At 43.7% G+C, this 25,593-nt stretch overlaps 3 protein-coding genes across 17 annotated transcripts in view; 1 reads left to right on the top strand and 2 right to left on the bottom strand.

Moving 5' to 3' along the window:
• The window catches only part of ANKRD6 (ankyrin repeat domain 6), a 103,518-nt gene extending 98,033 nt beyond the window's left edge, over positions 1-5,485 (top strand). For all 14 annotated transcript variants that reach the window (XM_078380730.1, XM_020787968.3, XM_078380710.1 and 11 more), the window contains 2 exons: positions 1,280-1,607; positions 4,457-5,485. In XM_078380730.1, the coding sequence (XP_078236856.1) occupies positions 1,280-1,607; positions 4,457-5,019 (891 nt within the window). In that variant the 3' untranslated portion in view covers positions 5,020-5,485. The remainder of the gene's footprint in view (positions 1-1,279; positions 1,608-4,456) is intronic.
• A 7,701-nt stretch (positions 5,486-13,186) lies between these two features.
• LYRM2 (LYR motif containing 2) lies at positions 13,187-21,495 on the bottom strand. The gene is made up of 3 exons (XM_020787336.3): positions 21,298-21,495; positions 19,815-19,955; positions 13,187-14,674 (listed from the first exon to the last, which is right to left on the bottom strand). Exons 1-3 carry the CDS (start codon positions 21,442-21,444, stop codon positions 14,594-14,596), a joined length of 369 nt encoding a protein of 122 aa, XP_020642995.2. The 5' UTR covers positions 21,445-21,495; the 3' UTR covers positions 13,187-14,593.
• Positions 21,496-23,954: 2,459 nt separating this feature from the next.
• The window catches only part of MDN1 (midasin AAA ATPase 1), a 119,471-nt gene continuing 117,832 nt past the window's right edge, over positions 23,955-25,593 (bottom strand). For both annotated transcript variants that reach the window (XM_072998771.2, XM_072998776.2), the window contains exon 102: positions 23,955-24,861. In XM_072998771.2, the coding sequence (XP_072854872.2) occupies positions 24,673-24,861 (189 nt within the window). In that variant the 3' untranslated portion in view covers positions 23,955-24,672. The remainder of the gene's footprint in view (positions 24,862-25,593) is intronic.

Here is a 25,593-nt window from a genome sequence, read left to right as displayed (position 1 = left end):
CTTTCCTTCCCAAGGCGTTGTCTTACTTTCATTTAAGCCAGCCTACTGTGCTGTCTGCCTTTTCCCCAACACCTGCCTCGCCAATAGAGAGAGCACTGAATTCTTTGGATGTTAAGTGGGCCCTCTCTTATTATGTTCATCTTATTATGTTCATCGCACTGCCACGTTCTGCACTTCGAAGAGACTCTTTGTTGCCTTCCATGGCCCCTCTAAAGGTGCACCGGTCACCACTCAGACCATCTCCAGATGGATTGTTTCGGCCATACGCCTTGCATGCCAGTTGGCTCAAGTACTGCTCCCAGACACAGTTAAGGCTCACTCAACAAGGGCTATGGCCTCTTCAATGGCATTTCTCAGAGGGATGAACCTCACGGACATCTGCAGAGCTGCCACATGGGCCACGCCATCTACCTTCGCGTGCCACTACCGCCTGGATGCCCGGGCCAAGGCTGAGGCTGCTATGGGACGTGCTCTCCTAGCTTCAGTACTCTTGCAACGTCCCTCCTCTGGGTAAGTCAGCTTGCTAGTCACCCATTAGTCTGCATTCACAGAAAGCACGAAGAAGAATAGGAGGTTACTTACCTGTAATTCTGGATCTTCGAGTGGTCCTTTGTGGATTCACACTCCCCGCCCTTCCTCACCGCTGTCTGTCACGTAAGCCTTTTTCGTGTTGTGCAGTGGCAGATGGTTCTATGGAACTGAAGCACCTGGTCCTGGGGGTGGGGTTAAGGGCAGCATGTGGGAGGTCCCAACACCATGTGATTGAGCTCTGGAAAGCTCTGAGGCTGCTCAGTGCAAGCACAGATTAACCCATTAGCGTGAATTCACAGTGAAGCACCCAGTGCTGGGACCTCCCACACCGCTGCCCTTAACCCCACCCCCGGCACCGGGTGCTTGAGTTCCATAGAACTGTCTGCCACTGCACAGCACGCAAATGGCTCTATCTCAGTATTTTCTCTGATTTATATACTAATTATAGACTATCCTGTGATAGTAACAAATTGCTACAAATCATGATACAGTAGTTTTCTTCCATGCTACGTTCAGCTTTGACGAGTAAGGGAAGAATTCATTTCAATTACTTTGGTTTGTAAGGAAAGCGTTCTTTCTAATGATAGAGTTCTAGGTGGAAGTAAGATCTACTGAATTCAGTGGAATATTCTTTTGACTAAATACATTTAGATGAGGCTGCAGGAGTTTCTGATGTGCATTTAGCAGCTGGGAACTAAGACAAATTTCATTTGATGCCCTCTGATCTTGGCGTGGCTTTTTCTTGCAGATGTCTTTAGCTGGAGAATTGAAGGCTTGGTGCATGTTAAAAATACAGAATCTGGAGCTGAAGCTTTCTGGAGATTCTAGATCATCACGACCAAAGTCAATTCTATCCACATGTGAATCTCTCACTGAGACTTTGGATACAGAGAACCTTCCTAGTACAAAGGACTGTAAAACTAGCCAAACTCCACTGCAGTCAGAGAGTTCACAGCAGCACTCTTGTCTTGCTCTTCTGAACAGCGTCTCTGAAGACATTGGCAGAAGTAGACTAGCAACCACAGAACAGAGTTTTGGAAAGCAATATTTTGCTGTTCAGCAAGCCAGCACATCAGGTACTCTTATTTTCTTCTTTTAGCCATTTCTGATTGGGTTGCTATTTTAGTTTGTTCTATGGCACAGTGTTTCAAACCAAAAAAATCTTAGCTAAATGCTAGCTGTACATTTTTCTTTTTGATCATAGGCATTTTGTCCATCCTTCCCCCCTCCTCCACATCCAAAAGTTGATCAGAGAGTTATTGAATCCATGCTTGGCTCAAGAAAGTACCGTATTTTTCGCTCCATAAGACGCACCTTTCCATAAGACGCACCAATTTTTTAGGAGAAGAAAACAGGAAAATATAATCTGTTTTCTTCGCTCCATAAGACGCGCAGACTTTCCACCCCCCTGTTTTGTGGTAAAAAAGTGCGTCTTATGGTGCAAAAAATACGGTAATTTCAGACACGCATAAGCATTCTTTTCAAGAAAAGGCAGTGTTGGAGAGAGTTGAGAGAATGAGCTGTTGAAAAGATGGGTAAACTCTCATTGGTTTGGCATAGTTTCCTCTCTCCTATCAGCTCACTGCACTCAGCTTTGCTCCCCCCTTACATTTCATATGCAGGGAACTGATGACATAGATGGTGGGGCTATGCTCCCAATCCCAAATGGCCCATAGGAAAATCCACTCCCTACCCCAAACCACTCCTTGTTTAGTCTGCAGGGCTTGATAAGCCTCCAAACACTCTCAGAAGCTGGCGATTCTACCCCCCTGGCCCCGTGGGGGTGGGGTGGGGGGAGCGTGGCAAGGGTCCAAGGGAGCCTCCCAGGACCCTTGCCATGCTCCCTCCACCCCCCCATGGGGCCAGCCCTGGCGAAATCGCCAGGTTCTGGGAGTATTTGGAAGCTTGATAAGCCTCCAAACACTCTCAGAAGCTGGTGATTCTACCCCCCTGGCCCCGTGGGGGGGGGAGCATGGCAAGGGTCTAAGGGAGCTTCCCAGGACCCTTGCCACGCTCCCCCCCTGCACAGGGCCATCACCGGCAAAATCGCCAGTTTCCGGGAGTCTTTTGAGGGTTGGGAAGCCTCTGAAGAGTCCCAGAAGGTGGCGATTTTGCCCGCTCTGACCCCCGAGGGGGGCAGGGTGAGTCTCTAAAGTGTCCTGGAACACACCCTAGGACCCTTTGGAGGCTCACCCTGCCCCCCCCCGCTGGGCCAGAGGGGGGAAATCACCAGCTTCTGGGACTCTTCTGAAGCTTCCCAAGCCTCAAGTCCCAGAAGCTGGCAATTTCGCCCCCTCTGACCCCGGGGGCGGGCAGGGCGAGCCTCCAAAGAATCATAGGATGTGTTCCATAAGATGGACCTCTCCATAAGGCTGACCAATTTTTAGGAGAAGAAAACAAATTATTTTTTCCTGTTTTCTTCTCCTAAAAATTTGGTGCATCTTGTGGAAAGGTGCGTCTTATGGAGTGAAAAATACGGTATTTTCTTTGTGTCGCTTCCAGAAGTGAGAACAAAATAAAATGTTCAGGTATGTTTGAGTATTTAAAAATAAATAATTTTAAAAATAATTTTTTAAAAGGAAGTCTACAGTAATGCAAATTGTTTAATAGGCCAGAGTGAATAAAGAGGTCCTCAAGAAGAGGAAGAAAATTCTTAAGATGCCTGTTAATCCTTGGGAAAGAGGGCAGATAAGGAGTCTGTTCTGTGGTCCAGATGCCACCACCAAGAAGGTTCCTAGAACCTTTCCCTGCTTCACTGGCAGGGCTTCTGGAGGCATATTCAGTAGGTGTATTCAACAGAAGCCAGTATTTGAGGAATAACTGTATTAAACAGATCTAGTGGACAAAATCTATATCCACCTTATTAGAGGCAAATAAACTAACCTATTATAATACATTGCTTTTATTCTTCTAGTGTTGGTAACTCCTGCAGTGCTAGCCTAATCAAGCACTGGTTCCAATTTGCCATTTGGGTATATGTATCTTGCTGTTTAAATAAACCATTGTGGGATGGTCTAGGCACAAAATTTACATCCCCCAGCTTCTTTCTTCTTGATTGCTAAGTGCTTGATGACTGAGAATGGAATCTGTGAACTTACCCAGCTGAGACGTATAATATGCCAATTGATAAAGATGTTCTATTTGTTCTAGCTTAACTAAACATGGAGGTCTTCATCTGAGCACTTCTCAGATAATTTGCCTCATCTTATTTAGCTTTAGGGCTTGAGCTGGGGATGTGAGCATGCCAAATAGCCCTACCGCAAACATCTCCACACATTCAGCAGTATGTAAGACCTTACTGAGCCTCGTGGCGCAGTGGTTGAACTGCTGTACTGCGGCCAAAACTGTGCTCATGACCCAGGGTTCAATCCCAGGTAAACTTTGAGCTCGCTGGGGGGGGGGGCAATGTGTAGCCTGCATAATTAACTTGTAAACTGCCCAGAGAATGCTTGAAGCACTATGAGGTAGTATATAAGCTGCACATTTTGCTTTTTTGCTTTATCTTATGAGGCAGAGGTGCAAAGAGGATTCTCTGTCTTCTTTTGGCTGAAAGTGGGTACAGAGCTCCCACGATGAAGAACCTGCACTTAACTGGGTTCTTGTTATGCGAGCTCTGTCATTGCATTGAATCAGACATGGTTACATAGCCTTCTTCAAACCTTGATGTTTAACACAGAAAGATATAATGTCCTTCCATAAATCATTGGGTGTGTGGCTTATGTGGATACTCCCGACACCACTGCCAGTTCTATCCTTGTGAGCAATCAGGTGGACACCTGACTAAGGCTTTCATGCTGAATCCATCTAATGATCACTTTGCAGGTGTGACACACATGCTGTCCTTCCTCAACTGTTTATTTGTGTTTTTCCCCCAGATTACTCTGTGTAAAATGCATGATTGCTATTCATGTGTTCTTGCTAACAGGAACGGAGAAACAGATAGTTGGTGTTGATCCAGTTCCTCCTGGAGCATCCCCTCAAGTTGTTCGACCTAAAGACAAAACAAGTCTCAGCAGACTGCAACAAGAACTGCCATCAGCTGAATACTCAGGTTCCAGATTAAGGCATGTTAAAGTTCAAACTGTTCCACAGGCTTCTGCTGAATTGGCAAAGACTGAGTTGCAACAAGCTGGCTCCTTGATAGACAAAGGGACTCAAACGAAGAAAGCAAGCAGAAATGGCCAATTGAAGCACAGACTCCACCAACATGGAGGAATGCCCCCTACACAGCCACAGCCGCCTCCTGTCTCTGGAGGCAATGAGCCCAACCCTCAGCTGGTGGGTACGTCTCAAGCGCTGGAAATCACACAATACTTTTTCGAGGCTGTGTCAAGTCAGATGGAGAAGTGGTATGAAAGGAAGATTGAAGAAGCTCGGAGGCAAGCTGACCAGAAGGCCCAAGAAGATAAAGCTGCCCTCAAAGAACATATCAGAAGCTTAGAAGAGGAACTGTATAAGCTACGGACTAAAGTGCAGAAAGAGAACTAACAATTGTTCATGCTCATGGAATGATATTTAAGAAACTGCTCTTTTTACAAACAGCAATTATGCAAATTTTGGGGTGGAGAGAGGAATCTGTAAGATGCTCCAGACTTACTGGATTTGTGGCCTTTTTGAGTCATAAGGACTGTATCTGTACAGCAGTTGGAAGGAATCCAGATTTCTTTCCTCAAATTTGACTTCTTTTTGAGGGGAATTGCCTCCCCCCCTTTCTGGAAAAAAGAATTTATTTTATTTCCATATTGTGTGTCAGTTGTGATAGCAATTTTGTGTAGGATATCATTGGGTATACAATGATATATAATTTTACTCTTGCCTTTTGATGCCTGTGCCATTCTGTGAATATTTTTTAAAGTTTTATTTTATATAGATCTATATTTGTTTGTAAATCTCAGCTAAAGCTCGGAAGATCTCCTGTATCTTTTTGAAAATAAAAATATATGGCCAGCATTAAGCAAGGCTGCTGCTCCCTCCTGCTCAGAGTACACTGCCGCAATAGGAATGCCATGTGCTCCTCTGCCTTAATCCAGCGATGTACATACATGTGTGGAAGCTTCTGTGGCGATCACCCCTTTGTGGTCCCTATTTCCTTGGGCTCCACACAGGTAAACACACCCTTTTTGCTGCCACCAGGTGTTCTCTTAATACCACTTCAAGTCCCACACAGGAACTGCCACCCCAAAAAGGTCATATACTTTAGGAAGCAGAGTTTATGATTGATTAAGTATTCTTTTATTATTCTTCAACAGGAAATCATATGTGAATTGGATCAGGTGTTAATACTTTTAAGATCATGTAGTCAATCACTATACTATCAATCTTCTTATGCTTATGCGTTCATTCCTGCTTGTTACATGTGTTTTACTTTCAGTATTCTATCCTAAACCTCTTCAACCTCTTCCTAAACCCTAACACTCTCTGTACATCTTCAGGTCCCTGACTCTTTCTACCTCTCCCTAACTCCAACTGTCTCTAACTGACTTTCAACTCCTTCTAACTGTCATTCTAACTCTGCCCCTCCTGCTCTATCCTAGGCTCCTCCCACTTAGTTGCTGTGATGGACAGGCAGGAATGACGTCACCTTTTTGCTTCCTATTGTGTATGTAGTCCTAACGGAATGAAGGACTGTGCCTGCCAATATGCCCATGACTTCCAAACCTTCGGCCAATCAGGACCATTCAGATGTGCTCACAGATGACCACTCTTTAGACACACTTAATTTAGCCTGGTCTATTCTATCCCCTATCCAAAAGCTGCTTGGCATGTTTACCACCACCAATGATAGTAGATTTGAATATAATCTTATGTCAATTTGGAAAGATTCTGGATTTTAAAAGGCACTCTTTCGAAAAATTCATGCTTGCCTTTCAGAAACATTCAGTAACTCTGAAGCCATACCCTTAAATAATGGTTGCTAGCCAGCAACTGGCCCCCAATTACAATTATCTCAATCCCAATATTTCTAGTACATTGGCCAACATTTTATTGCATAGTTACACCTGTGGAAAGCAATGACGTAGCTCACGGTAGCTTCTTGCTGACAATTAAGTCCCTGCTTGGATTTTCAAGTGCATATCAACCCACCAGACTGGCATACAACTCACATCGGTCTCTCACTACCACTTAACGAATCCCTGCTTTGATTTGTTAATTAGTAGTGAGGGACCAGTGTGAGTTGAAGTGTTTGGTTTGTGTAAGGAACTACACAAGAGGTTCTGCACCATTTTAATCTAAACATTGTTACATGTTTGCCTACTTTTCACCATAAATTAAATATTCTTCTGTGGTATGAAGTGAGGTATACTGATTAGGCATCTTTCAGTCTCGAGAGACTATGGTAACATGCTCTGTATGGAGGACTTGGAACAGCATCTAATGTGGCTGAGAGGCCAATTCATGAGTGACAATCCCTTCCACACTGAAGACAAATACAGTGGTGCCTCGCTTAACAAGTGCACCGTATAGCGATGTTTCCGTATAGCGATCCCTTTTTCGGGATCGCTATACAGAAACATATCCGATCGTCGCAATGGGGAAAACCCGCATTGCGAAGATCGGGTATTGCGGCGGCCATTTTGGAGCCGCCAAACAGCAGATCGGCGGTTCCAAAATGGCCGCCGGAAGCCCGGAAATGGCTGCCGGCAGCCGTTTTCACGCCCTGCCCTCGCTTAGCGAAGGCGCGAAAATGGCTGCCGGCAATTGGAATCCTCGCTGAACGGGTAAGTAAGAAAGGTATTGGAACGCATTAAACTAAGTTTAATGTGTTTCAATACATTTCCCCTACCCATTTAGCGACGATTTCACATAGCGAGGGTTAATCCGGAACGGATTAACCTCGCTATGCGGGGCACCACTGTACAATCTGTCCCCTGTCCAGCTCCCTGGTTTTGCTGGTTTCGGGACTGCCTCTTTGCCTTGGCCTGCTGGACAATGGTCTCTTCAAATTAGGAAAGGCCATCCTATACCGCCTGCCTCCAGGCTGAACGCTCAGATGTCAATGTTTCCCATCTGTTGAGGTCCATTCCTAAGGCCTTCAGATCCTGCTTGCAGATGTCCTTGTATTGCAGCTGTGGTCTCCCTCTGGGGCAATTTCCCTGCACTAATTCTCCATACAGTAGATCTTTTAGAATCGAACTGTCAGCCATTCTCACGACATGCCCAAGCCAACATAGATGTTGCTGTTTCAGTAATGTATACATGCTAAAAATTACAGCTCGTTCTAGGACTACTCTATTTGGAACTTTGTCCTGCCAAGTGATACCAAAATGCATCGGCGACAACACATATGGAACGTGTTCAGCTTCCTCTCCTGCCGTGCACAAAGGGTCCAGGACTCACTGCAGTACAGGAGTGTGCTCAGGACACAGGCTCTATAGAACTGGATCTTGGTATATGCCATCAACTTCTTATTAAGCCATATTCTCTTTGTGAGTCTAGAGAACATGATAGCTGCTTTGCCAATGCGTTTATCCAGCTCAACATCTAGGGAGAGAGTGTCGTTAGAGATCGTTGAGCCAAGGTACACAAAGTCATGAACAACCTCCAATTCTTGTGTGGAGATGGTAATAGAGGGAGGTGAGTCCATGCCCTGGCCCATGACTTCTGTATTTCTTCTGTATTGGATCTAAAGCCTGTTTGATATTGTCATACATTCCATTGATGTTACCTGTATCCAATGCTATCTGTATCTGAGAGCAGAGCCGAAGGTGTTATAAGCTGGTGTTATAAACAGCATTCTTGAAATGTTCCCATCGTTCAGGTGCATTTGCATCAGCCAGGCCTAGAAGGGTTTCCTCATGTGCTTGGACAAATTCCTCCACTTTTCTTTGAACGCGAGTCTTGCTGGTGTCAATATGTGATCTTCCTTCCTTTTTCGTGTGATACAATCTCTTTGTTCGCAGTTTTACTCTACTGCACACCAGGGAGATCAGTATCACAATCAGCACTCTGGTAACTGCATGTGATCGTGATACTAGGAAGGCTAGTACGTCTAGTGAGGATCAAATCGAGCTGATGCCAATGCTTTCATCTTGAATGTCTCTAGGAAACTTTGTGTTGAAGCTTCATATTAAAGAACGTATTGCTGACACAAAGACGATAATAACAACTCCAGCAAGTGTTGGCCATTTTCATTCATCTTCCCAATGCCAAAACGGCCCAGACAAATGGGCCAAGAATTGTGATCAGCACCAACTCTAGCATTAAAGTTTCTGAAAATGAACAGTGGCTGTCTCTCAGGAACCTTTTGATAGTAGCTGCCAGACCGTCGTAGAATTTGTCTTTGACTTCTGTTGTGGACAACAGTGTTGGTGCATATGCACTAATGAGGGTGACCAGTCCCGCTGATGAGTGGAGCTGCAGAGACAGGTTTCTTTCACTCCCCACAGTAGATGGAATAATGGATCTCAGCAGAGTATTTCTGACCGCAAAGCCAACACCATATTCCCAAGTCTCATTCAATGGTTTTCCCTGCCAGAAGAATGAGAAGTTTTTTTCTTTGACAGATCCTATGTTTGGCAATCTCATCTCTTGCAGGGCAGCAATGTCCATCTGCAGTCTGCTCAGTTCCATGTCAATGACAGCTGTCTTGCACATGTCGTCTATGTCCTGCCGGTCATCAGAAAAGCCAGGGGCCATTGTCCGAACATTCCAGGTGCCCAGCTTTAGGGGAGAAGTTTTCTTATGCTTGTTGCGTGGTGCACAGTTATCGATCTGCTTGTTGGGTTTCACCCTAAGCCCCACACACCCCATGAGGTTAACAGACTGTGGTGAGGCAGCACCTTATTGTCTGGAGGCTGCCCAGTTTAAAGCGGGCAGTAGCTACCTAGTGAGGTGCAATGACCTCTCCCACCGTCGGAAGTAGCCCCTGGCGTCATGCTCTATGCCATTCAAGCAAAGACTCTTAACCGGGTAACTGCTACTTTCCGTGTTATTTCAACGCTATATGCAAAGCTGGAGTGTCCTCTCCAGAGCACGATGCCTGGGTAAAATAATATGGAGGATAGGCTGTTACCCAAGCAGCAAATCCCTCCTCTCCATATCGCTGAAATAGTCCAATGGAAAGGCAAGAGCCAATACAACTGGTTCCAGTGACGTCGCAGGAGTTGCTCAGAATGACACGAACTGCCTCTGGGACTACGACTACGAATTTTGCCTCGAGGTTAACTCCTGAAGCCTTTTCCATCAGTGGATGTAGCCACACAAGGCAGGGGAGGTTTGAAGTCAGAGTTTTCCTTCTCCTAGATGGGCTGCCTTCCAAGGCTGACGAGTCCCACCTACAGCTTGCTTCCTAATAGTGCAGAAGTCTGATCCTACTCATAAAACTTTCCTGCCCCCCAGGTGTACGTAATGCTATTTGGCTTTCCTATTTACCAGGTTAGAGTCAAAAATAGAACTAGAGAATTCTGCATGCCGTTAGGCGCCGCTTCTGCTTGCATTCATTCAAAGCTAAACCCCCGCCCCCCCTAGACCATGCCGTCAGGGAGAACAAAGGTCAGCCTAGAAGAAAATACCTCACCAAATAAAATGTCCTCCCAAACACAGCTCACCTCCTGCCTCAGTTTCTTCTTCAGGAAAAGCTGAGGTATACTATATTGTCATATTCATGACAAAGTAAAAAAATTAATGTGTGCTTTTTTGTACATAATTATGTACCTAAACACATGGACTTGATAATTGTGAAGCAGTTACCGCTGGGTAACAGAAATGTATGCTTTTAGTCCAGAATCTTTTTTTTAAAAGAACAGCATCACTCTACTGAAGATAGAAGTTGGCCATCTGTGCCCTAAAGTACACTTCATCTTCACTAGATTTGCTGGGTATGGCGTTACTCTCTCAGCTATGTCAAACCTAAAAGGTGTGTTAAAGTTTCATACCTCATTTCTCTTGGTAAGAAAGGGAGTCGTAGTCTTCAAAACATACTGTCATTCAACCTTTTTCTCTATATATATGGTTAATATATTTTTTAAAGTCCTGAGTGTTGTGATATGCTATTTTTTTGGTAAAAAAAATTCTTAATGCTCCTTCAGCTGTGGGTAAAACCAGAATAAACTTTATATAAATACTGTCTTCTTTTTCTAAATTGATTCAAAATTAAACAGCAGAGCCAGCTGAGTCAACCCAGTGCGCAGACAGACCTGAGTAGATGTATTACTTGAATGAATTAGGAACCACTGGCTTAAACTGGATGTGCTTTTTCTTGGATATGCCTGCCTGCTACACTGCATCGCTTCAGGTAAGACAGGGGCTCTCAACCTTGGGGAACCCAGGTGTTCTTGGGCTACAATTCCCAGAACCCTTCAACACTAGCTGTGCTGTTGCAGTCCAAGAACAGCCGGGTTCTCCAAGGTGGGGAACCACTGAGTTAGGACATGTGTGGGACCAGAGGGTGGGGAGGCACATGTTTAAATGTGCCTCTCCATTCCTAATCCCACATACCGGTAATTTAAGATGGCAAGGAGGCAGCATCTGTTATGGGGTCTGGAGAGAGCTCTCTGGACACAGCTCTTACCTCTCACTGGGAAATGTACAATCTTGACTAAAGCTCTTTAAAAAAGAGAGCTAGTTTTGTATGGAAAATACAGGAAGGTCTTTATGCACATAGTTGCAAGTTTCCTAATCCAAATAGTCCACATTTTTCTACTTGCGTTTAGAAACGTATCCTGTGTTGCTATGCTTGATACCCTGCCTTGGGCAAAATAGGTTTAATTTAAATCCTATAATCCAAAAATATATAAGCATATTAAATGTGCATGATTTGGAAATATGAGAATGTAGTACATGGCACGCACAACACTGGTTTGGGCTGTTTGTGTGCAATAGCTAGATTTTAACAATCTGTAATATACTCAGACGTAAACCTTGAGTCACCCACCATAAGTCAGAATCAGCTCTATGGCACACAGTAACATCTACATCCATCCATCCATGCATCCATGCCCTGCCGGCTGGAAGGGACTCTGTGGATCATTGAGTCCAGTCCCTGTCAAGGAGGGACGATGGAGAATTGAACTTCTAACCTCTGGCTCTGCAGCCAGATAACAAAACCATGAGAAACAGCTCAGGGAGTTGAGAAAGTTTAACCTAGAGAAAAGTCTGAGGGGGTGATATGATAGTTACTTTCAAGTATCTGTCAGGTGGGATATGGAGCAAGCTTTTTTCCTGTAGCTCCAAAGGGCCGGAGCCAAACCAATGGACTCACTTTACAAGAAAGTACATCTTGACTAAACATTAGGAAGAACCTCTTGACAGGAAAAGCTGTTCAACAGTGGAATGGACTGCCTCGGTAGCTAATGGACACCGGGAGATTTTAAGCAGATGGCCACTTGTCAAGGATGCTTTAGCTGTGAACTTTCTTGCTTGGGCACAGAATTGGAATTGTGACCCCTAAGTTTTCTTCCAGCTCTACAATTCTGATAGAATTCTATGGCCGAAATCCTGATGCACATAGTGATGCAAATAGTGTAACTTTTGGAAGCCAACTGCCATAAGCCAAGAAAAGTCCATATGTATTATCTGTTGTGTACTTATTTGCACTAGTCACATAACAGATATTTTCTTAACTTTCAGCATTTTGTCTAAATGTTATGACATGAACAGTAACTGTTCAACATGATTTTGGCCATGATTATTAATATTCTCTAGGATGTATGCAGGATGGAGAGAGGCAATATAATTTTGCAGTAGGCATTATTAATAGTAATTTAAGAATTATTAACCTTGCCTTCAGATCTAAAATGTATAAACTTCTGTGAAGATGTATGCATGAAATAATCTTAGTAATGAAAAATCTGAATATTAAATTCAGTTCCATCTACAGTAAGATACCGTTATAGGGAAAGGTGATTGGTGTACATGATGTGTTTTGGCATCTAGCCATGTAATTTCATCTAAATTTTCCACTATTCGATCCTGATCCAGAGAGAGCAGGATGCAGGTTGCTGTCCTGAGGAAATCCCACCATACACTCTGAACAAAGAAATAGACTGTTATCCACATTTATTCCTCTGATAGCTGTTTGGTAGTTCCAGGTGCTGGATGTGGGTTTCTGTACGCTCCAAACTCACTGTGTTTTATATTCAGTGAAGATAATAGCCAACTGTTACTGAAGAATTTATTTATTTATTTATTTATTTATTTATTTATTTGGCTTTTATACCACCATCTAGACGAATCTACTCTGGGCGGTTTATGGTCCAAAAAGGCAATAAAATTAAAATCATCAATAAAAAGATGAAAACAAGCCAAAAAACGGAGAAAAAAATTAAGTAGTGGCAGGAGGGAAGGCCTGCCTGAAGAGCCACATCTTCAGTTTACTCTTAAAAACTCCCAGTGAGGGAGCCAGGCGGATCTCAGAGGGGAGGATGTTCCAAAGGGGCCACCACCGAGAAGCCCCTTAGCCATCTAGTCTGGTTAGAACGAGTGACACAAGTAGAACTAGGTGGAAGGTGGTGCTCTGACAGGTATCAAGGTCCTAAACCTTTTAGGGCTTTATATGTAATAACTAGAACCTTGAAATTGATGCAGAATCTAACAGGTAACCAGTGCAAGGCGGCCCGAGTGGGGGAAATATATTTTTTTCACCCCAATTAGTAATCTGGCCTCTGTGTTTCTAGACTATAGAAGCAGAGTTGCTTTGAACTGGAGGGGAACAGCCTTTCCAGATCTACTGTGTTTATTTCAGAGAGCTCCAAGATTGATCACCAAGAGTCAGGAGCAAATAACATATAATCATAATCAAAAACAGGTTGCCTCTGAGCATCTACTGCATGTAGCATCTGTTTCCAGTATCAGAACAGAATTCATCATACTTTCACATCTGCTTCATTTATAAGCCTAATTGATGTGGAAAAATCATTTGGTTCTTCCTTTAGTTAAAACAATCAATAGTGAAAAATTCTTGCCACCAAATATAAGTCATGCAAAGACCTACCAGGTGATACAGATTGACCTGGATTAACCAGTGCATGCAAAAATACAAGGAGAACATTTTCTTACTATGAAGCAATTACTGTATACTAAGTTACAGAGGCAACAGAACAATTAATAGATTGATTGTGATTCCCTTAAATTAACCTAATTTAATTTGATGCAGGAACTAGAAAGCAAATAGTCAGATCCATAGTTTCTCAGTGAATATTATTAAAATCTTTTGATTGTATCTTATAAAGCAGCTAATTTTTATATTGTGGCAAATATAACACTGGCTTTTAAAAACCAAGCTACTGTTATGTATAGTCCCCAGTTTTAAATTACCCCCCCCCCAAACCTCTGCACCTTCATATGGAAAGAATTCCAGAAATTTACTCCCAAGTAAGAGCACCTAGTCTTCTGTCTCTTCTCTGTGAACAACCCTGCCAATAAGTATCTATCAATACATTCATAAATACCACATTCATGTTGCAAATATATCTGCACTTTTCTTGCTCAGATGTTAAAAGGCTATTAATTTAGCACCTCATATTAGGTGTATGTTTCCAAAGTACAGCTTCTCTGAGCTGAACTGATTTAAAATATAATCTGCAATTTGTAATTTTTTTCAACTAATAGCTACACCTTTTGCATTACTGTGCAACAGGATTTCAATTAGAGAGTATCTAAGCAAAACTGTATGTAAAACTGGTTGATACAAATAATTCCAGAAGCTTTAATCCCATCAATTTTATCAAAGCAGCAGCTGATCTACTATCAATAATCAAGGGAGCTCCAGTTTTTAAACCTGACAAGGAAAGGACGGAACAAAGTATAACTAATTGTACTATTTAGTTCCATTCTGGTGCCTACAGGGTTCGTTCACATTTATACAAGAAATCCAGGTTTTCTTTTGCATTTTTGACACATCTGGTTTGGACCTAGAAATATATACATTACACATTGTGTTTTGTGTATTTCCTCCCATCACACCTTATGCTTTACATGAACTTAGCCTTCACACCCTAAAACAATACTATCCACTCTGCCTCAATTTTCTCACTGATTCCCAAAAAAATTGCATACAATCCAGCGCAAAATTTTGAGAACACGAGGTTGAAAAAATACTGTAATCCATGGGCATAATTTAAGGCTAGGATTTTGCCAGCTTTAATGTTCTTTCAAGCTCTTGAAGCTGTAAGTTGCCCTGAGTGATCATCATCCTAACTGCAGCCTGTAAAGCAAAAAATAAAAAATATTGTACTTAGTAGTCAAGCAGGTAAAAGGTAATATACATTGACACATATGGTATTGCATTTCTATTATGACAGCATTCCCTGGAATTCCAGCCTCTTGTGAAACAGCCCCATCCCTTCTATTCTGCTTCTCTCTGCTGAAGAGATCACTGCACAAATCAGGAAGAGATATTTTTGTATGCTGTCTGATCTGGGGAGTCTGGCTTCTTGTACTTTTCATATGCCAGAACTGCAACGTAGGTTTGTTTTCACTTTCCTGGTTTCTTTGAGAGTGTGAAGTTTAGATGGTATGACAAAGAAACAATCTGGTTTATCTTTTCACTTTTGCTAGGAGCATCAAAGGGTAAGAAAGCAAACTGCTTTCTCCATATGCTAGTCTTCTGAAAAACTATGATTCATAGTTCCACACAAGTGTAGCCTAGACTGCAATGGTTCCACCTCTGCTGATTATATTATGATGGACTGAACACTGTTCTATATATTATGGCCTCTACTAGGTCAGTGAAAAATATGTCTGCCTGCCAGTAACTTTGCAAAATTAATTTAACCTGCTTAACAAAAGGACTCTCCCCACAGTCAACAGCATTATATGTTATGAGGCCACCAAATTAAGGCCAGAACATGTATACTGATTCTTACAGAAAAGGAACAAATCACCAGCTCTGCTAACAGAACTTCACAGAATGTAACATTATGGCAGGAAAACCAGGCAAGAGGAAATAATACAGTCAGTGTGCCATAGGTGGCTCAGCCCTGGGAAATGCAGCCATGAAACCTACTAAGTCAGTGGTCCCCAATCTTGGGCCTCCAGATGTTCTTGGACTACAACTCCCAGGAGCCTACACCGCCAGGATTTCTGGGAGTTGAAGTCCAAGAACATCTGGAGGCCCAAGGTTGAGGACCACTGTACTAAGTGACTTGGGGCTCTCAGTCTGGTTTGTTTCTTTGGTGGTGGGTGGTATGAGAACGAAAAGCCATGTGTGCCACCTTCAGGTCTTTGAAGAAAAAGTGGGATTTGAAGCCAATTATTAAAAGCAGATCAATGACAAAGTAGGCAAAAATAAGAAATGGGCGCAAAATATTGTGGCATCTTAAAGACTAAGATTTATTTCAGTGTCATGTCAGCTTTTGTGGATCAAAAGCTACCGTATTTTTCGCACCATAAGACGCACTTTTTTCCCACAAAACAGGGGGGTGGAAAGTCTGTGCGTCTTATGGAGCGAAGAAAACAGATTATATTTTCCTGTTTTCTTCTCCTAAAAAATTGGTGCGTCTTATGGAAAGGTGCGTCTTATGGAGCGAAAAATACGGTACTTTTTCAGACATAAAGAGTACATGCGCTCTACGTGGGGCTGCCTTTGAAGACGGTCCGGCGACTGCAACTGGTCCAGAATCGAGCTGTGCGGCTGGTGAGTGGTGCAGCCGCCAGGGAACACATCAAGCCGATTCTGTTCAAGTTACATTGGCTAACAGTTGCTGCCCGGGCCCAATTCAAAGTGCTTGTTTTGACATATAAAGCCCTAAACAGCTTGGGCCCTGGATACCTGAAGGACCGCCTCCTTCCATATGATCCTAACCGGCAGTTAAGATCTAGCCAGGGGGCCCTTTTGAAAGAGCTGTCCCTCAAGGAGGTAAGAGGGAGGGCTTGTAGAGAAAGGGCCTTTTTGGCAGCTGCCCCCAGACTATGGAATGCCCCCCCCAACTGAAATTCATCTGGCATTGACATTGATGACATTTCGGCGCCAGGTCAAAACCTTCCTGTTCCAGAAGGCTTTTAACTGAAATAATATTAGCTGTGGGTCCTGATGGCAATTTTAATTATATTTTAATCATTTTATCTTTTATTGTATTTTAATTGAATTGTAAATGTTGTAAGCAGCCCAGAGACCTTTGGGTAGAGTGGGCGGCATATAAGTTAAATGAATGAATGAATGAATGAATGAATGAATGAATGAATGAATGAATGAATGAATGAACGTGTCTCCTGTATTTATCCCACAGTGGTGAACATTGTGTTCAAGTGAGGACAAAGTGTCAATGGCTCATTAAAACAGGTATAGGGCTATCAAGCTGTTAATCTGCAAATCTTAGCCAGTGTAATAAACTGTACTGTATGATGTACAGGTAACTGAGAACCAGTCTAACCCTTATCTATGACTACCTGCACCTTTTTTGTTTGGTCCCTGACAGCAGGGGTTTTTGTTTGTTTGTTTGTTTAGTGTACGTAAATTTGTTCTGTTTTAGTTTGGTTTCAAGCATGTATGATCACTGGAAATGAATCAAAGCAGCAGCACTAGGGGTTTCCCTCCAACAGTTCAGTGCTATACTACTTGGGTGGCAAGTGATAAGTCCTTTACCAATAAATGAAAAAAACCACCCAGTTTTCTCCTACTACCTGCATAGGGGGTGACAGGAAAGGATGCAAATGGTGATATTCCCTCATCCCCTTTATAATCCAGCACAGTTTGTTTGGTCGTTTATTCAATTTATATCCTGCCCATCTGATATATTCTACCACTCTGGGCGGCTTACAGCATGACATATATACATCTACATTAAAATAGCGCAAGAACATTACAATACAATCAATAACAGATACAGTGCAGAAATATAGTAAATAATAAATAGCAAAAAAGAGAAGGGAGTCAAATGTTGACAGGAGGGAAGGCCTGGATGTATATCCATGTTTTCAATTGGCTTTTAAAAGTACCCAGCGTGGGGGGCTCGCAAATCTCTGGAGGAAGGCTATTCCAAAGGTAAGGAGCCACTGCCGAGAAGGCCCGGTTTCGTGTCTTTTCCCTCCGGGCCTCCCTCAGCGTCAGGCTCCTCAGTCTCACCTCCTGACTTGCACGGGGGATCCGAGTAGATCTTGGTGGGAGCAGGTGTTCCGCCAAGTATTGAGGTCCTAAACCATTTAGGGCCTTATAGGTAAGCAATAAAACTTTGAAGTCAATGCGGAAACGAATGGGCAGCCAATGCAGCATGGCCAGAATAGGAAAAATATGTTGGTGTTCTCTCACTCCAGTAAGGAGTCTGGCCGCTGCATTCTGCACCACTTGAAGTTTCCTCATCAGCCTCAAAGGCAACCCCACGTAGAACGCGTTACAGTGGTCTAATCTTGAGATTACGAGTGCATGTACCAAGGTAGTGAGCACCCCCGTGTTGAGGTAGGGTCGCAGCCGGGCAATCTGCCAAAGATGGAAAAAGGCGGTACGGACTACCGACGCCACCTGGGTTTCCATGGTGAGCGTCGGGTCCAGATGTACCCCCAAGCTGCGAACCCCACTCTTAGCAGCCAGGGTCACACACCCCCAAATGTGAGAGTCACCCAGGCCAACAACCCCAGGGGCGCCCACCCTCAGAACTTCTGTCTTGTCCGGGTTCAGCCTCAGCCCATTTTCCTGCACCCACTGCAGTACAGCCCCCAGGCAGCGCTGGAGGGACAGGACGGCATCACCTGCAGTTGGTAAAAAGGAGATGTAGAGCTGGGTGTCATCAGCATATTGATGACACGAGGGTCCACACCCCCTGATAACCCCACCCAGAGGCCTCATATAGATGTTAAACAGCATTGGGGAGATAATCGACCCCTGTGGGACCCCACAATTGAGATTCCATGGGGCCGAGACACTCTCCCCAAGCTGTACTCTCTGGGGTCGATCCTCCAAGAAGGAACGGAGCCAGGCAAACACCAAGCCACCGATTTCCAGCTCAGAGAGCCTCCCCAGGAGGATACCGTGGTCGATGGAATCGAAGGCCGCCAAGATGTTGAGGACCAACAGAGACATTTTACCCGTCAGCCTCCCTCAACAGGTCATCATACAGGGCGACCAATGGCGTCTCTGTACCATGGTGCGGCCTGAAGCCCGACTGAAATGGATCCAGGGCATCTGTTTCATCCAAGTGGGCCTGAAGCTGGCCAGCAACCACCTTCTCAACCACTTTGCTCATGAAAGAAACATTGGCGACAGGCCTATAATTGCCAATCTCGTCCGCCACCATATTAAGTTTCTTTCTTATGGGCCTAATGAGTGTCTCCTTGAGGGCAGGAAAGACCCATTTATTATTGCTGTGGCCCATTCTGTTGTTTTCAGCCTGGCTGCTTTGATTAGCCGGGCAAGGGTCAAGGGAGGAGGAGGAGGCTCGACAGCGATCAAGCACCTTGTCCACAGAGTCAGGCATCACAGGCTGAAAAGAATCGAAAATTACCAGACAAGATGGAGCACTGGACATCTCAGCTCGACTCACTGTATTCAAAAAAGGAGAGAGCTCCCGGCGGATGGCCTCCACTTTAGATTTAAAGAAAGCTGCAAACTGGTCAGGTGAAAAACTAGGGGGAGGCCTATCAGCTGAACCAGTTCTGGATAGGTTGCACACTGTACGGAATAACTCCGCCTGCTGGTTTGACGCTTTGCTTATCCGGTTAGCGAAGAATGATCGACATGCAGTCTTTACCTTATTCAGGTAGAGGTTAGTTGCGACCTTAACAGCTATCCAATTATGATCCGTCGGGTTCTTCCTCTAGTTTCACTTTGGTGGCAAGCTTATGCTGTGATATGTCACTTACCAAAATAAATAAATATGAGTAATATGTATGAGGAGAGAGAGACTGCAGAAGTAGTACAGGGAGATCTCTTTTTTCACTTTTCTTTCATTCTTTATAACATAGCACTGTTTCACTTTGGTGACAAGCCAATGTAGTGCCAGGCGGCTTCCCAATAAATTGGGGGAACAGTTCCCCCCCATTCCCCACAGACAGGGAGACAGGAGATGATGGGGGCATGGAGAACAGGCTAAATAGGGTCGCTTTGAGGTGCAGTATGACTTCCTACACCAAAACAATCCAACCCTTGCATGTGGATGCAAGGATGGTTCTAAATCTCAGATTGCACTTTCAAGTGACTGTCTTTAGCTGGATCCAGCCTGGGACAACTTGTCTAGTCACACCCTGAGATATATGTTGAATAGCCTTGATAAAATGTTTGGCTCTTTCACAGAAGATATTTTTGTGGCACTACTACCAATTGCACCGGAACAGAAATAATGGCACACCAACTGATTGTGCTGTACCAAGCTTATCATAAGCATACCCATACCTGTGGTTTTAATATTTCTCACCTCATCTGTAGCATCTTTATTTCTCTTGAATTCATCTCTTGCCCAGTGTTTCAAATAATGACGGTCAGCTTCATTAGGTACCTGCCGAATGGTCTTTAGGATGTTTCTATACAACTGAAGAACCTGCTGCCTCCTGAAGAACTAAAATGCATAAAGCAAAAGGATAACTCATAATTTAGAAAGATACAGGTACTTTACAGCTAGCTTTCCCCCCACAATTTACCTACATCTGGTTTCTCCAGTTTCTAGAACTACATGAGAAGCAGAAAATCTTCCCTCCTTCCTCCTCAAAACATGTAATGTTATACATCTCTGTCACATATACTCTTATCTGCCTCTTCTGTAAACTAAAAAGCTCCAGACACTATAAGTTTTCTCCCAAGGGGAGATGTTTTGCTCCTTTTCTGTACTTTTGCCAGCTCTAAAATATTTTTGCCAAAGTGCAGCACACCAGAGCGGTCCCAGATATGATCACCCCATAGATTTGCATGAAGGCACGGTAAGATCATCACTTTTATTTTTAATAGGTAAGTCCCCCTTGGCTGGGCATGTTCTTTTTGCACAGCAGCCACCACACAACATGCACGACCTTCTCCTTACTCATTGTCAGCAGAGACCCCCACCAGCATGCAGATCTCCTATGAATATACGCATAAGTGCATTTATAGGTGATGTAGCACACACTGAACATGTATAAGACAAACCCTTTAGCATCCATCACTATTATTGCTACCTCTGTTTCAGCTTCCTCAAGATCCATCAACAAGGAAGCTTCTTTCTTTTACGGCACTGAAGCTGTGGTTTGCACTTGCAGGAAAGTGTCCTTTCCGTTTAATACGCTTTATATTCCTAAACCTTGCCAACCCTTCCCACAATCTGAGACAAGCTGAAAAGGTTCAAGAAGAAGGAGCAGGGATCGTGCTTTAAAAATGAAACGAAAGAGTAACGTCGGTACTCTTTCTTTGTAACCAACAAGACTAAAGAATATAGCTTGCTCCGCTTCCTAGACAAGGTCTTTTCCCCTTCCAGAAACTCAACTTGGGGGTGGGGGGCGGGGGGTGGTGGGGAAAATGGCCACTGTCAAATGTCCCAGGGGGCTTGGTAGGAACAGAACCACCCCCGCCACCGCCACCCCAAAACAGTTGGCAACCTTGCATGAGCGACACACGCTCCTGAGGACAACCCAAAGCAAAACACGGAAGGGCCCCCCGAAAGGGAAAAGTGTTTTTGGCCAAACGGAGCCCTGACCCGAGTCAAGCTCACAAGCAAAGGGGAGAGAGAGAGAGAGAAAGAGAGAGGGCGGGGTTCGCGGCTACTCCGCGCAGGGAGCCCGCCGTGTCTTAATTGAGGGCCTCCTCTCTTTCTTTCCCCTCCCAGGCCTAGCGAGGCTCCCAGCGGCGGCCGGGCCTTTTTCGAAAGGATGGAGGACAGGGAAGGAGTCTCCCCACCCCCCGGTCTTTCTCCTCTCCCTCCCCCACCCAACCTGCTTCAGGGTCAGCGTCGCCGGGGGCAGCCGGGACGCCGCCATGACGGACGGCCACTCGCTCCCTCGCTCTCCTTTTGGGCGCGGCGGAGGCGGCTCTTGAGCGCCCCGCTCCGTTTCAGGCGCGTTCGGGAGGGAAGAGGCCATGTCGCCTCCTCCCCCCCGGCCCGAGGTTGGAAGTGACGAGCCGCCACTGCCTGAGGAGGAGGAAGGGGGGGGTTAATAAGGCGGGACGCCGGGTGAGGAGTGACGGCTTGGCTCCAGCAAGGAGAGGAAACTGCGCTTCCTTGGCTGCTTTCCCGGCTTGCCTTTTAGAAGAATTAAGGCGCAAGCCCTCCGTGGAGAGGGAAAAAGTGCTTTATAGTTTAAACGAATAGGAATTGCACTTCGAGGCCAGGAAACATTTGCTTTTCCCAGCCGTCAAGCAGGCAGCACGCGGTGCTCCCTTTTTCCCCAGCCAAGTCAAGACGCGCCTTCTCCAAAGCAGGGCCAGTTTATTTTGGGCCCCGCAAAACCCCAGAAAGCGCCGCTTCGACAGCAAGAAATGACGGTTGGAATTAGACGACGCCTCCGGGTTTCCCCATTAATCGGGACTAGCACCACTGTTAGGCAAAAGAGAGGCTCATTTTAAAAAACGACGGTGGCGCAGGCTCTTCGTTCTGATGTGATTAGGATGAAGTCTTTGCAGGGTTAAGACACTTTGTACACGCTTGGTGGTGGTCTTGTTGCCTGCCACATTCAGGGTTAAAGCATTGGATCTTGCTCGCGGGCTCAAAAGAAATCGCTTTCATAACATAGGACATAGCGGCAGCGTTGACCAATAAAGAGCAAAACTCGCCCCAGCATAAAATTGTGGTAGCCGTGATAAAGCAGTAGAGTGGCCTGGGTTGCCATATGGGCAGTATGCAAATCAAATACTATAAATATAAATAAGTAGGGTCAACAAGACCACTGCTTGCGGGAAGCTGCAGTTTTAATCACTAAGTAACACTATCCATTTTGACACCCATCCACGCAGCCATAGTGTCACTATATCCAGATATGTTAAAATAGACTCTACCTAGTGAATGCTTGATTTCCACTCAGCAAGGAGCCATGAATTAAGGTGGAAAAGACAAGACTAAAATGTGCAGCTGGACTTTTAAAGTTGTATTATTGGGGGATCAAAACTGTCTTTTTTCTTGTGCAAAGCAATTGAACACCAGCGAACAAGTCACTACAGAGCCACAATTGTTTCCTCTTCCTTGCTGTTCATCACACATTTAACTTCTGCAGAAGTTTGTGTCCTACCGGAATTTTACGTTTCACCTGCTGTTGCCCATAACATCTGCCATCTGCCACTGTGCAAAAATATACAGTAATAGCACAAACAGCAACTCTCTTGCTACTGAACCTGAAAGAACTGTATCTCCCCATAATCTTGTACTGGAATGGTACATGAGCAACACCAACAGCTAATGCACAACTATTTGTAGCGTTGAACGAGACTGGTACATACCACTGCGATCCCTGAACTGCTGTGGTCCACATTCTTTTAACAGATGATGATGATGATAATATCACCCTTTTTCACAAATTATGTTGAGTGGGATTGTGTGGCAATATTCTGTTAGAGTTCCAGGCATTTTATGTTAAATTTTAAATGCTAAATTTCTTTAAATTATTGTTAACTGTTAAAATAAAAAATCATGGCCTTTATATTACAAAATGTATGTTTTTTTAAAATGAAGATCGTTCTTTTAAAGTGCCTTTTGAGTTCTTTCTCCCATCATTAAATTTCCATGAAAAGGCCAGGTCACATCTAATATACTAAACAACAGCTTCTCCAAAAATGGACCTTTACGGTATATAAAACAGCACCATCTACACAACGGGCTCAGGGGAAGGCCAGTAGTTGCAGGAGTACAAACAATACTTCAGGAAAACGCTGGAGAAAAGGAATGTTATACAATGAAACACATCTTCTTTGCTTGACAGAATATCCTGTGCAGTTATTACATGTTGGATAGGTGTGCAGCAGGATTGCATTAATATAATAGCTTCTTTGCATGATGATGTAGGGACTGAAGAACAGGTGGATGCATTCCCACTCCTTTGAACTGGGTCTGACACATAAGCCTCTTTAACAAGATTAATGAATAAAGTCAGTTTACATCTTACACCAAAGCTTCTTTAAATATCTCTATATAGTAGCCACCACTACAGCTTCATTTAGTTAGGTGTGGCTTGCATTCATTGTGTCAGTTATGCAACTGCTAGCAGAATATCAGCAGTTGTAATTTCCCCCCAGCAGTATAACTTGGATACAAACCTGGAATGTATAAAATCTAGTGCCATTTCTTGAAGCATTTAGGATTTTTTTAAAAATTACAAACTAATTAAAATAATATTCTAATTGCATAGTTGCAATGCATTAAGCTTTAAATAAGGAACATGAATGTTATACTGATGAACACTGAAGTAGCTTTTAAACTGATACCCCAAGTTGTGAGCTGAGTAACACCTACAATTATGACATCAAAATAAAGACATGTACTTACTGTAGACGAGTGGACTGCCTAACCAAATGTCAAAATTACCCAAAGCAGCAGGGTTTTTGACAGAGCAAATACTATTTTAGATTACTTCCAATTTAGTCTGACAAACAACAGACACAATAACAAACAAAAACATCTTTATTAATAATCACAAATGATGCATAGTTCTTGTAATGAAAAAAGTGTTGGGGGGAGAAGTCCCTGTGCATGCTTTTAGGACACCAAAATGCATCTTAATATTTGCCTTGGAGAGAAGGCAAACTTCACAGTGTAAAATGATAATGCTGAGTCTTTCCTATCACAAAGACATCCTTCTAGCATTATCAGATAACCAGCAACTTTTCAGCAATGCTGAACAATGTCAAGTATTCAAGTAGGTTTGTGGTTTTTTTTTTTTTTTTTTTGGCTGTGTAAAATTCAGTTCCCATCCCTACCCCCACAAACACAGGGTCCACTCACACATGTGACCTAAGACAGACAAGTATTTTTATTATGGTTAAACATCTCTAGTTGCAACTTCCTCTCCGAGAACAGATACTAGCTTCTTACTACAATAGAAACAGAGTCTTAGGAACTGCCTATTTTTTTAAATGACACCAACATGGCAAATAAATGTTAGAATAAATTATTCAAGGAGTAATCAAAGGAAGAAAGTGGTTTCCCACTGTTTCCAGCTATAGGCAAGAAAGTAAAGTCAGTACAGTCCAAAGTTGTGATTCTTTGCATAGTCTCCTATTTTGAGAAGGGAGAATGCATGTTTTAAGAGTGTGATTTCTGGTCCATGTGAACAGCAGCAGGTTGGAAGTGGCAACTAGATATTCACTTGACCCAGTAAATTCTACAGGATGTCTGAAGCAGTCACCAATTCAAACCACTGCCTGAGTGCATCACTGAGAGTCTCTGGGAGGGCATTTACATCTCTGAGAATGATGTAGAAGGGAAAGGGGAATTCTTCCATGTACGACCTTATTTCTGGCATTTCTCCTGGGTGTTTGAACACAGGTACTTTAATGTCCATGATGGAGTCCTGTAGATTAAAATGGCAAATTGAAGAATCAAATAATTATAGAAATAGTATGCATTTTCTTGTCTCCAAAGGCAAGGGAAGAAAATAAAGTTTTTTTAAAAATAATGAAAATTATCAAGAGCAGCTCTGAGTGGACAACTGAAAGGATAATCTCTCCCTGCCTCACCTCCTACCTCCAAAAACTTACACTGCCTTATCTACTTGTGTCTAGACAAATTAGTATACATCAGAGATACTGAATATGATTGTGGGTCTTTGCACGTCTCAGAATTTGGTTACAGAGAGTAAATGTTGAGAACAGTCCAAGCTAGACTCCAATGTAAAGGGACTTGTGCTCTTCTCAGTGTTGCGGAAAGATGAAGAAGAAATCATATCAGAATGGTGAACTAATCTGCAAGTCAGACAACACTTAACTGACTGGGCAAGTTTCTAGCCAGAGATAAACTAAACATTTATCAAGGAGATAAGAATCAGAAATCTCCATAGGCCTTTCCATCAGATTGTTCTATTATGAAGTATACTTCTCTTTACTGCTATTACCAAAAAAGGGAACTTAATACATTTCTCATCAAACAGCATGTCATCATCATCATCTTAGAACTGCAGAGCTGGAAGGGATCCTATGGATCATCTAGTCCGGCACCTGTCAAAGAGGCCCAGTGGGGAATCGAACTCCCAACTTCTGGCTCCAGGGAGATCTTATCACTGAACTGTCCAACAGTCCTTTTTCGC

The sequence above is a fragment of the Pogona vitticeps genome, chromosome 1 (assembly GCF_051106095.1).
Source record: "Pogona vitticeps strain Pit_001003342236 chromosome 1, PviZW2.1, whole genome shotgun sequence".
Taxonomy (NCBI): Eukaryota; Metazoa; Chordata; class Lepidosauria; order Squamata; family Agamidae; genus Pogona; species Pogona vitticeps.
Note: the sequence above shows the minus strand (reverse complement) of the source record. Positions and strands in the feature narration are given on the sequence as shown.

What these genes read in the sequence shown, in the direction of transcription:
- LYRM2 (XM_020787336.3), bottom strand. Translation starts at nt 21,444, where the DNA reads ATGGCCTCTTCCCTCCCGAACGCGCCTGAAACGGAGCGGGGCGCTCAA. An exon ending in CGACGCTGACCCTGAAGCAG is followed by an intron (nt 19,956 to 21,297) that starts GTTGGGTGGGGG and finishes TATGCATTTTAG; the next exon opens with TTCTTCAGGAGGCAGCAGGT. An exon ending in ATAAAGATGCTACAGATGAG is followed by an intron (nt 14,675 to 19,814) that starts GTGAGAAATATT and finishes TTTGCTTTACAG; the next exon opens with GCTGCAGTTAGGATGATGAT.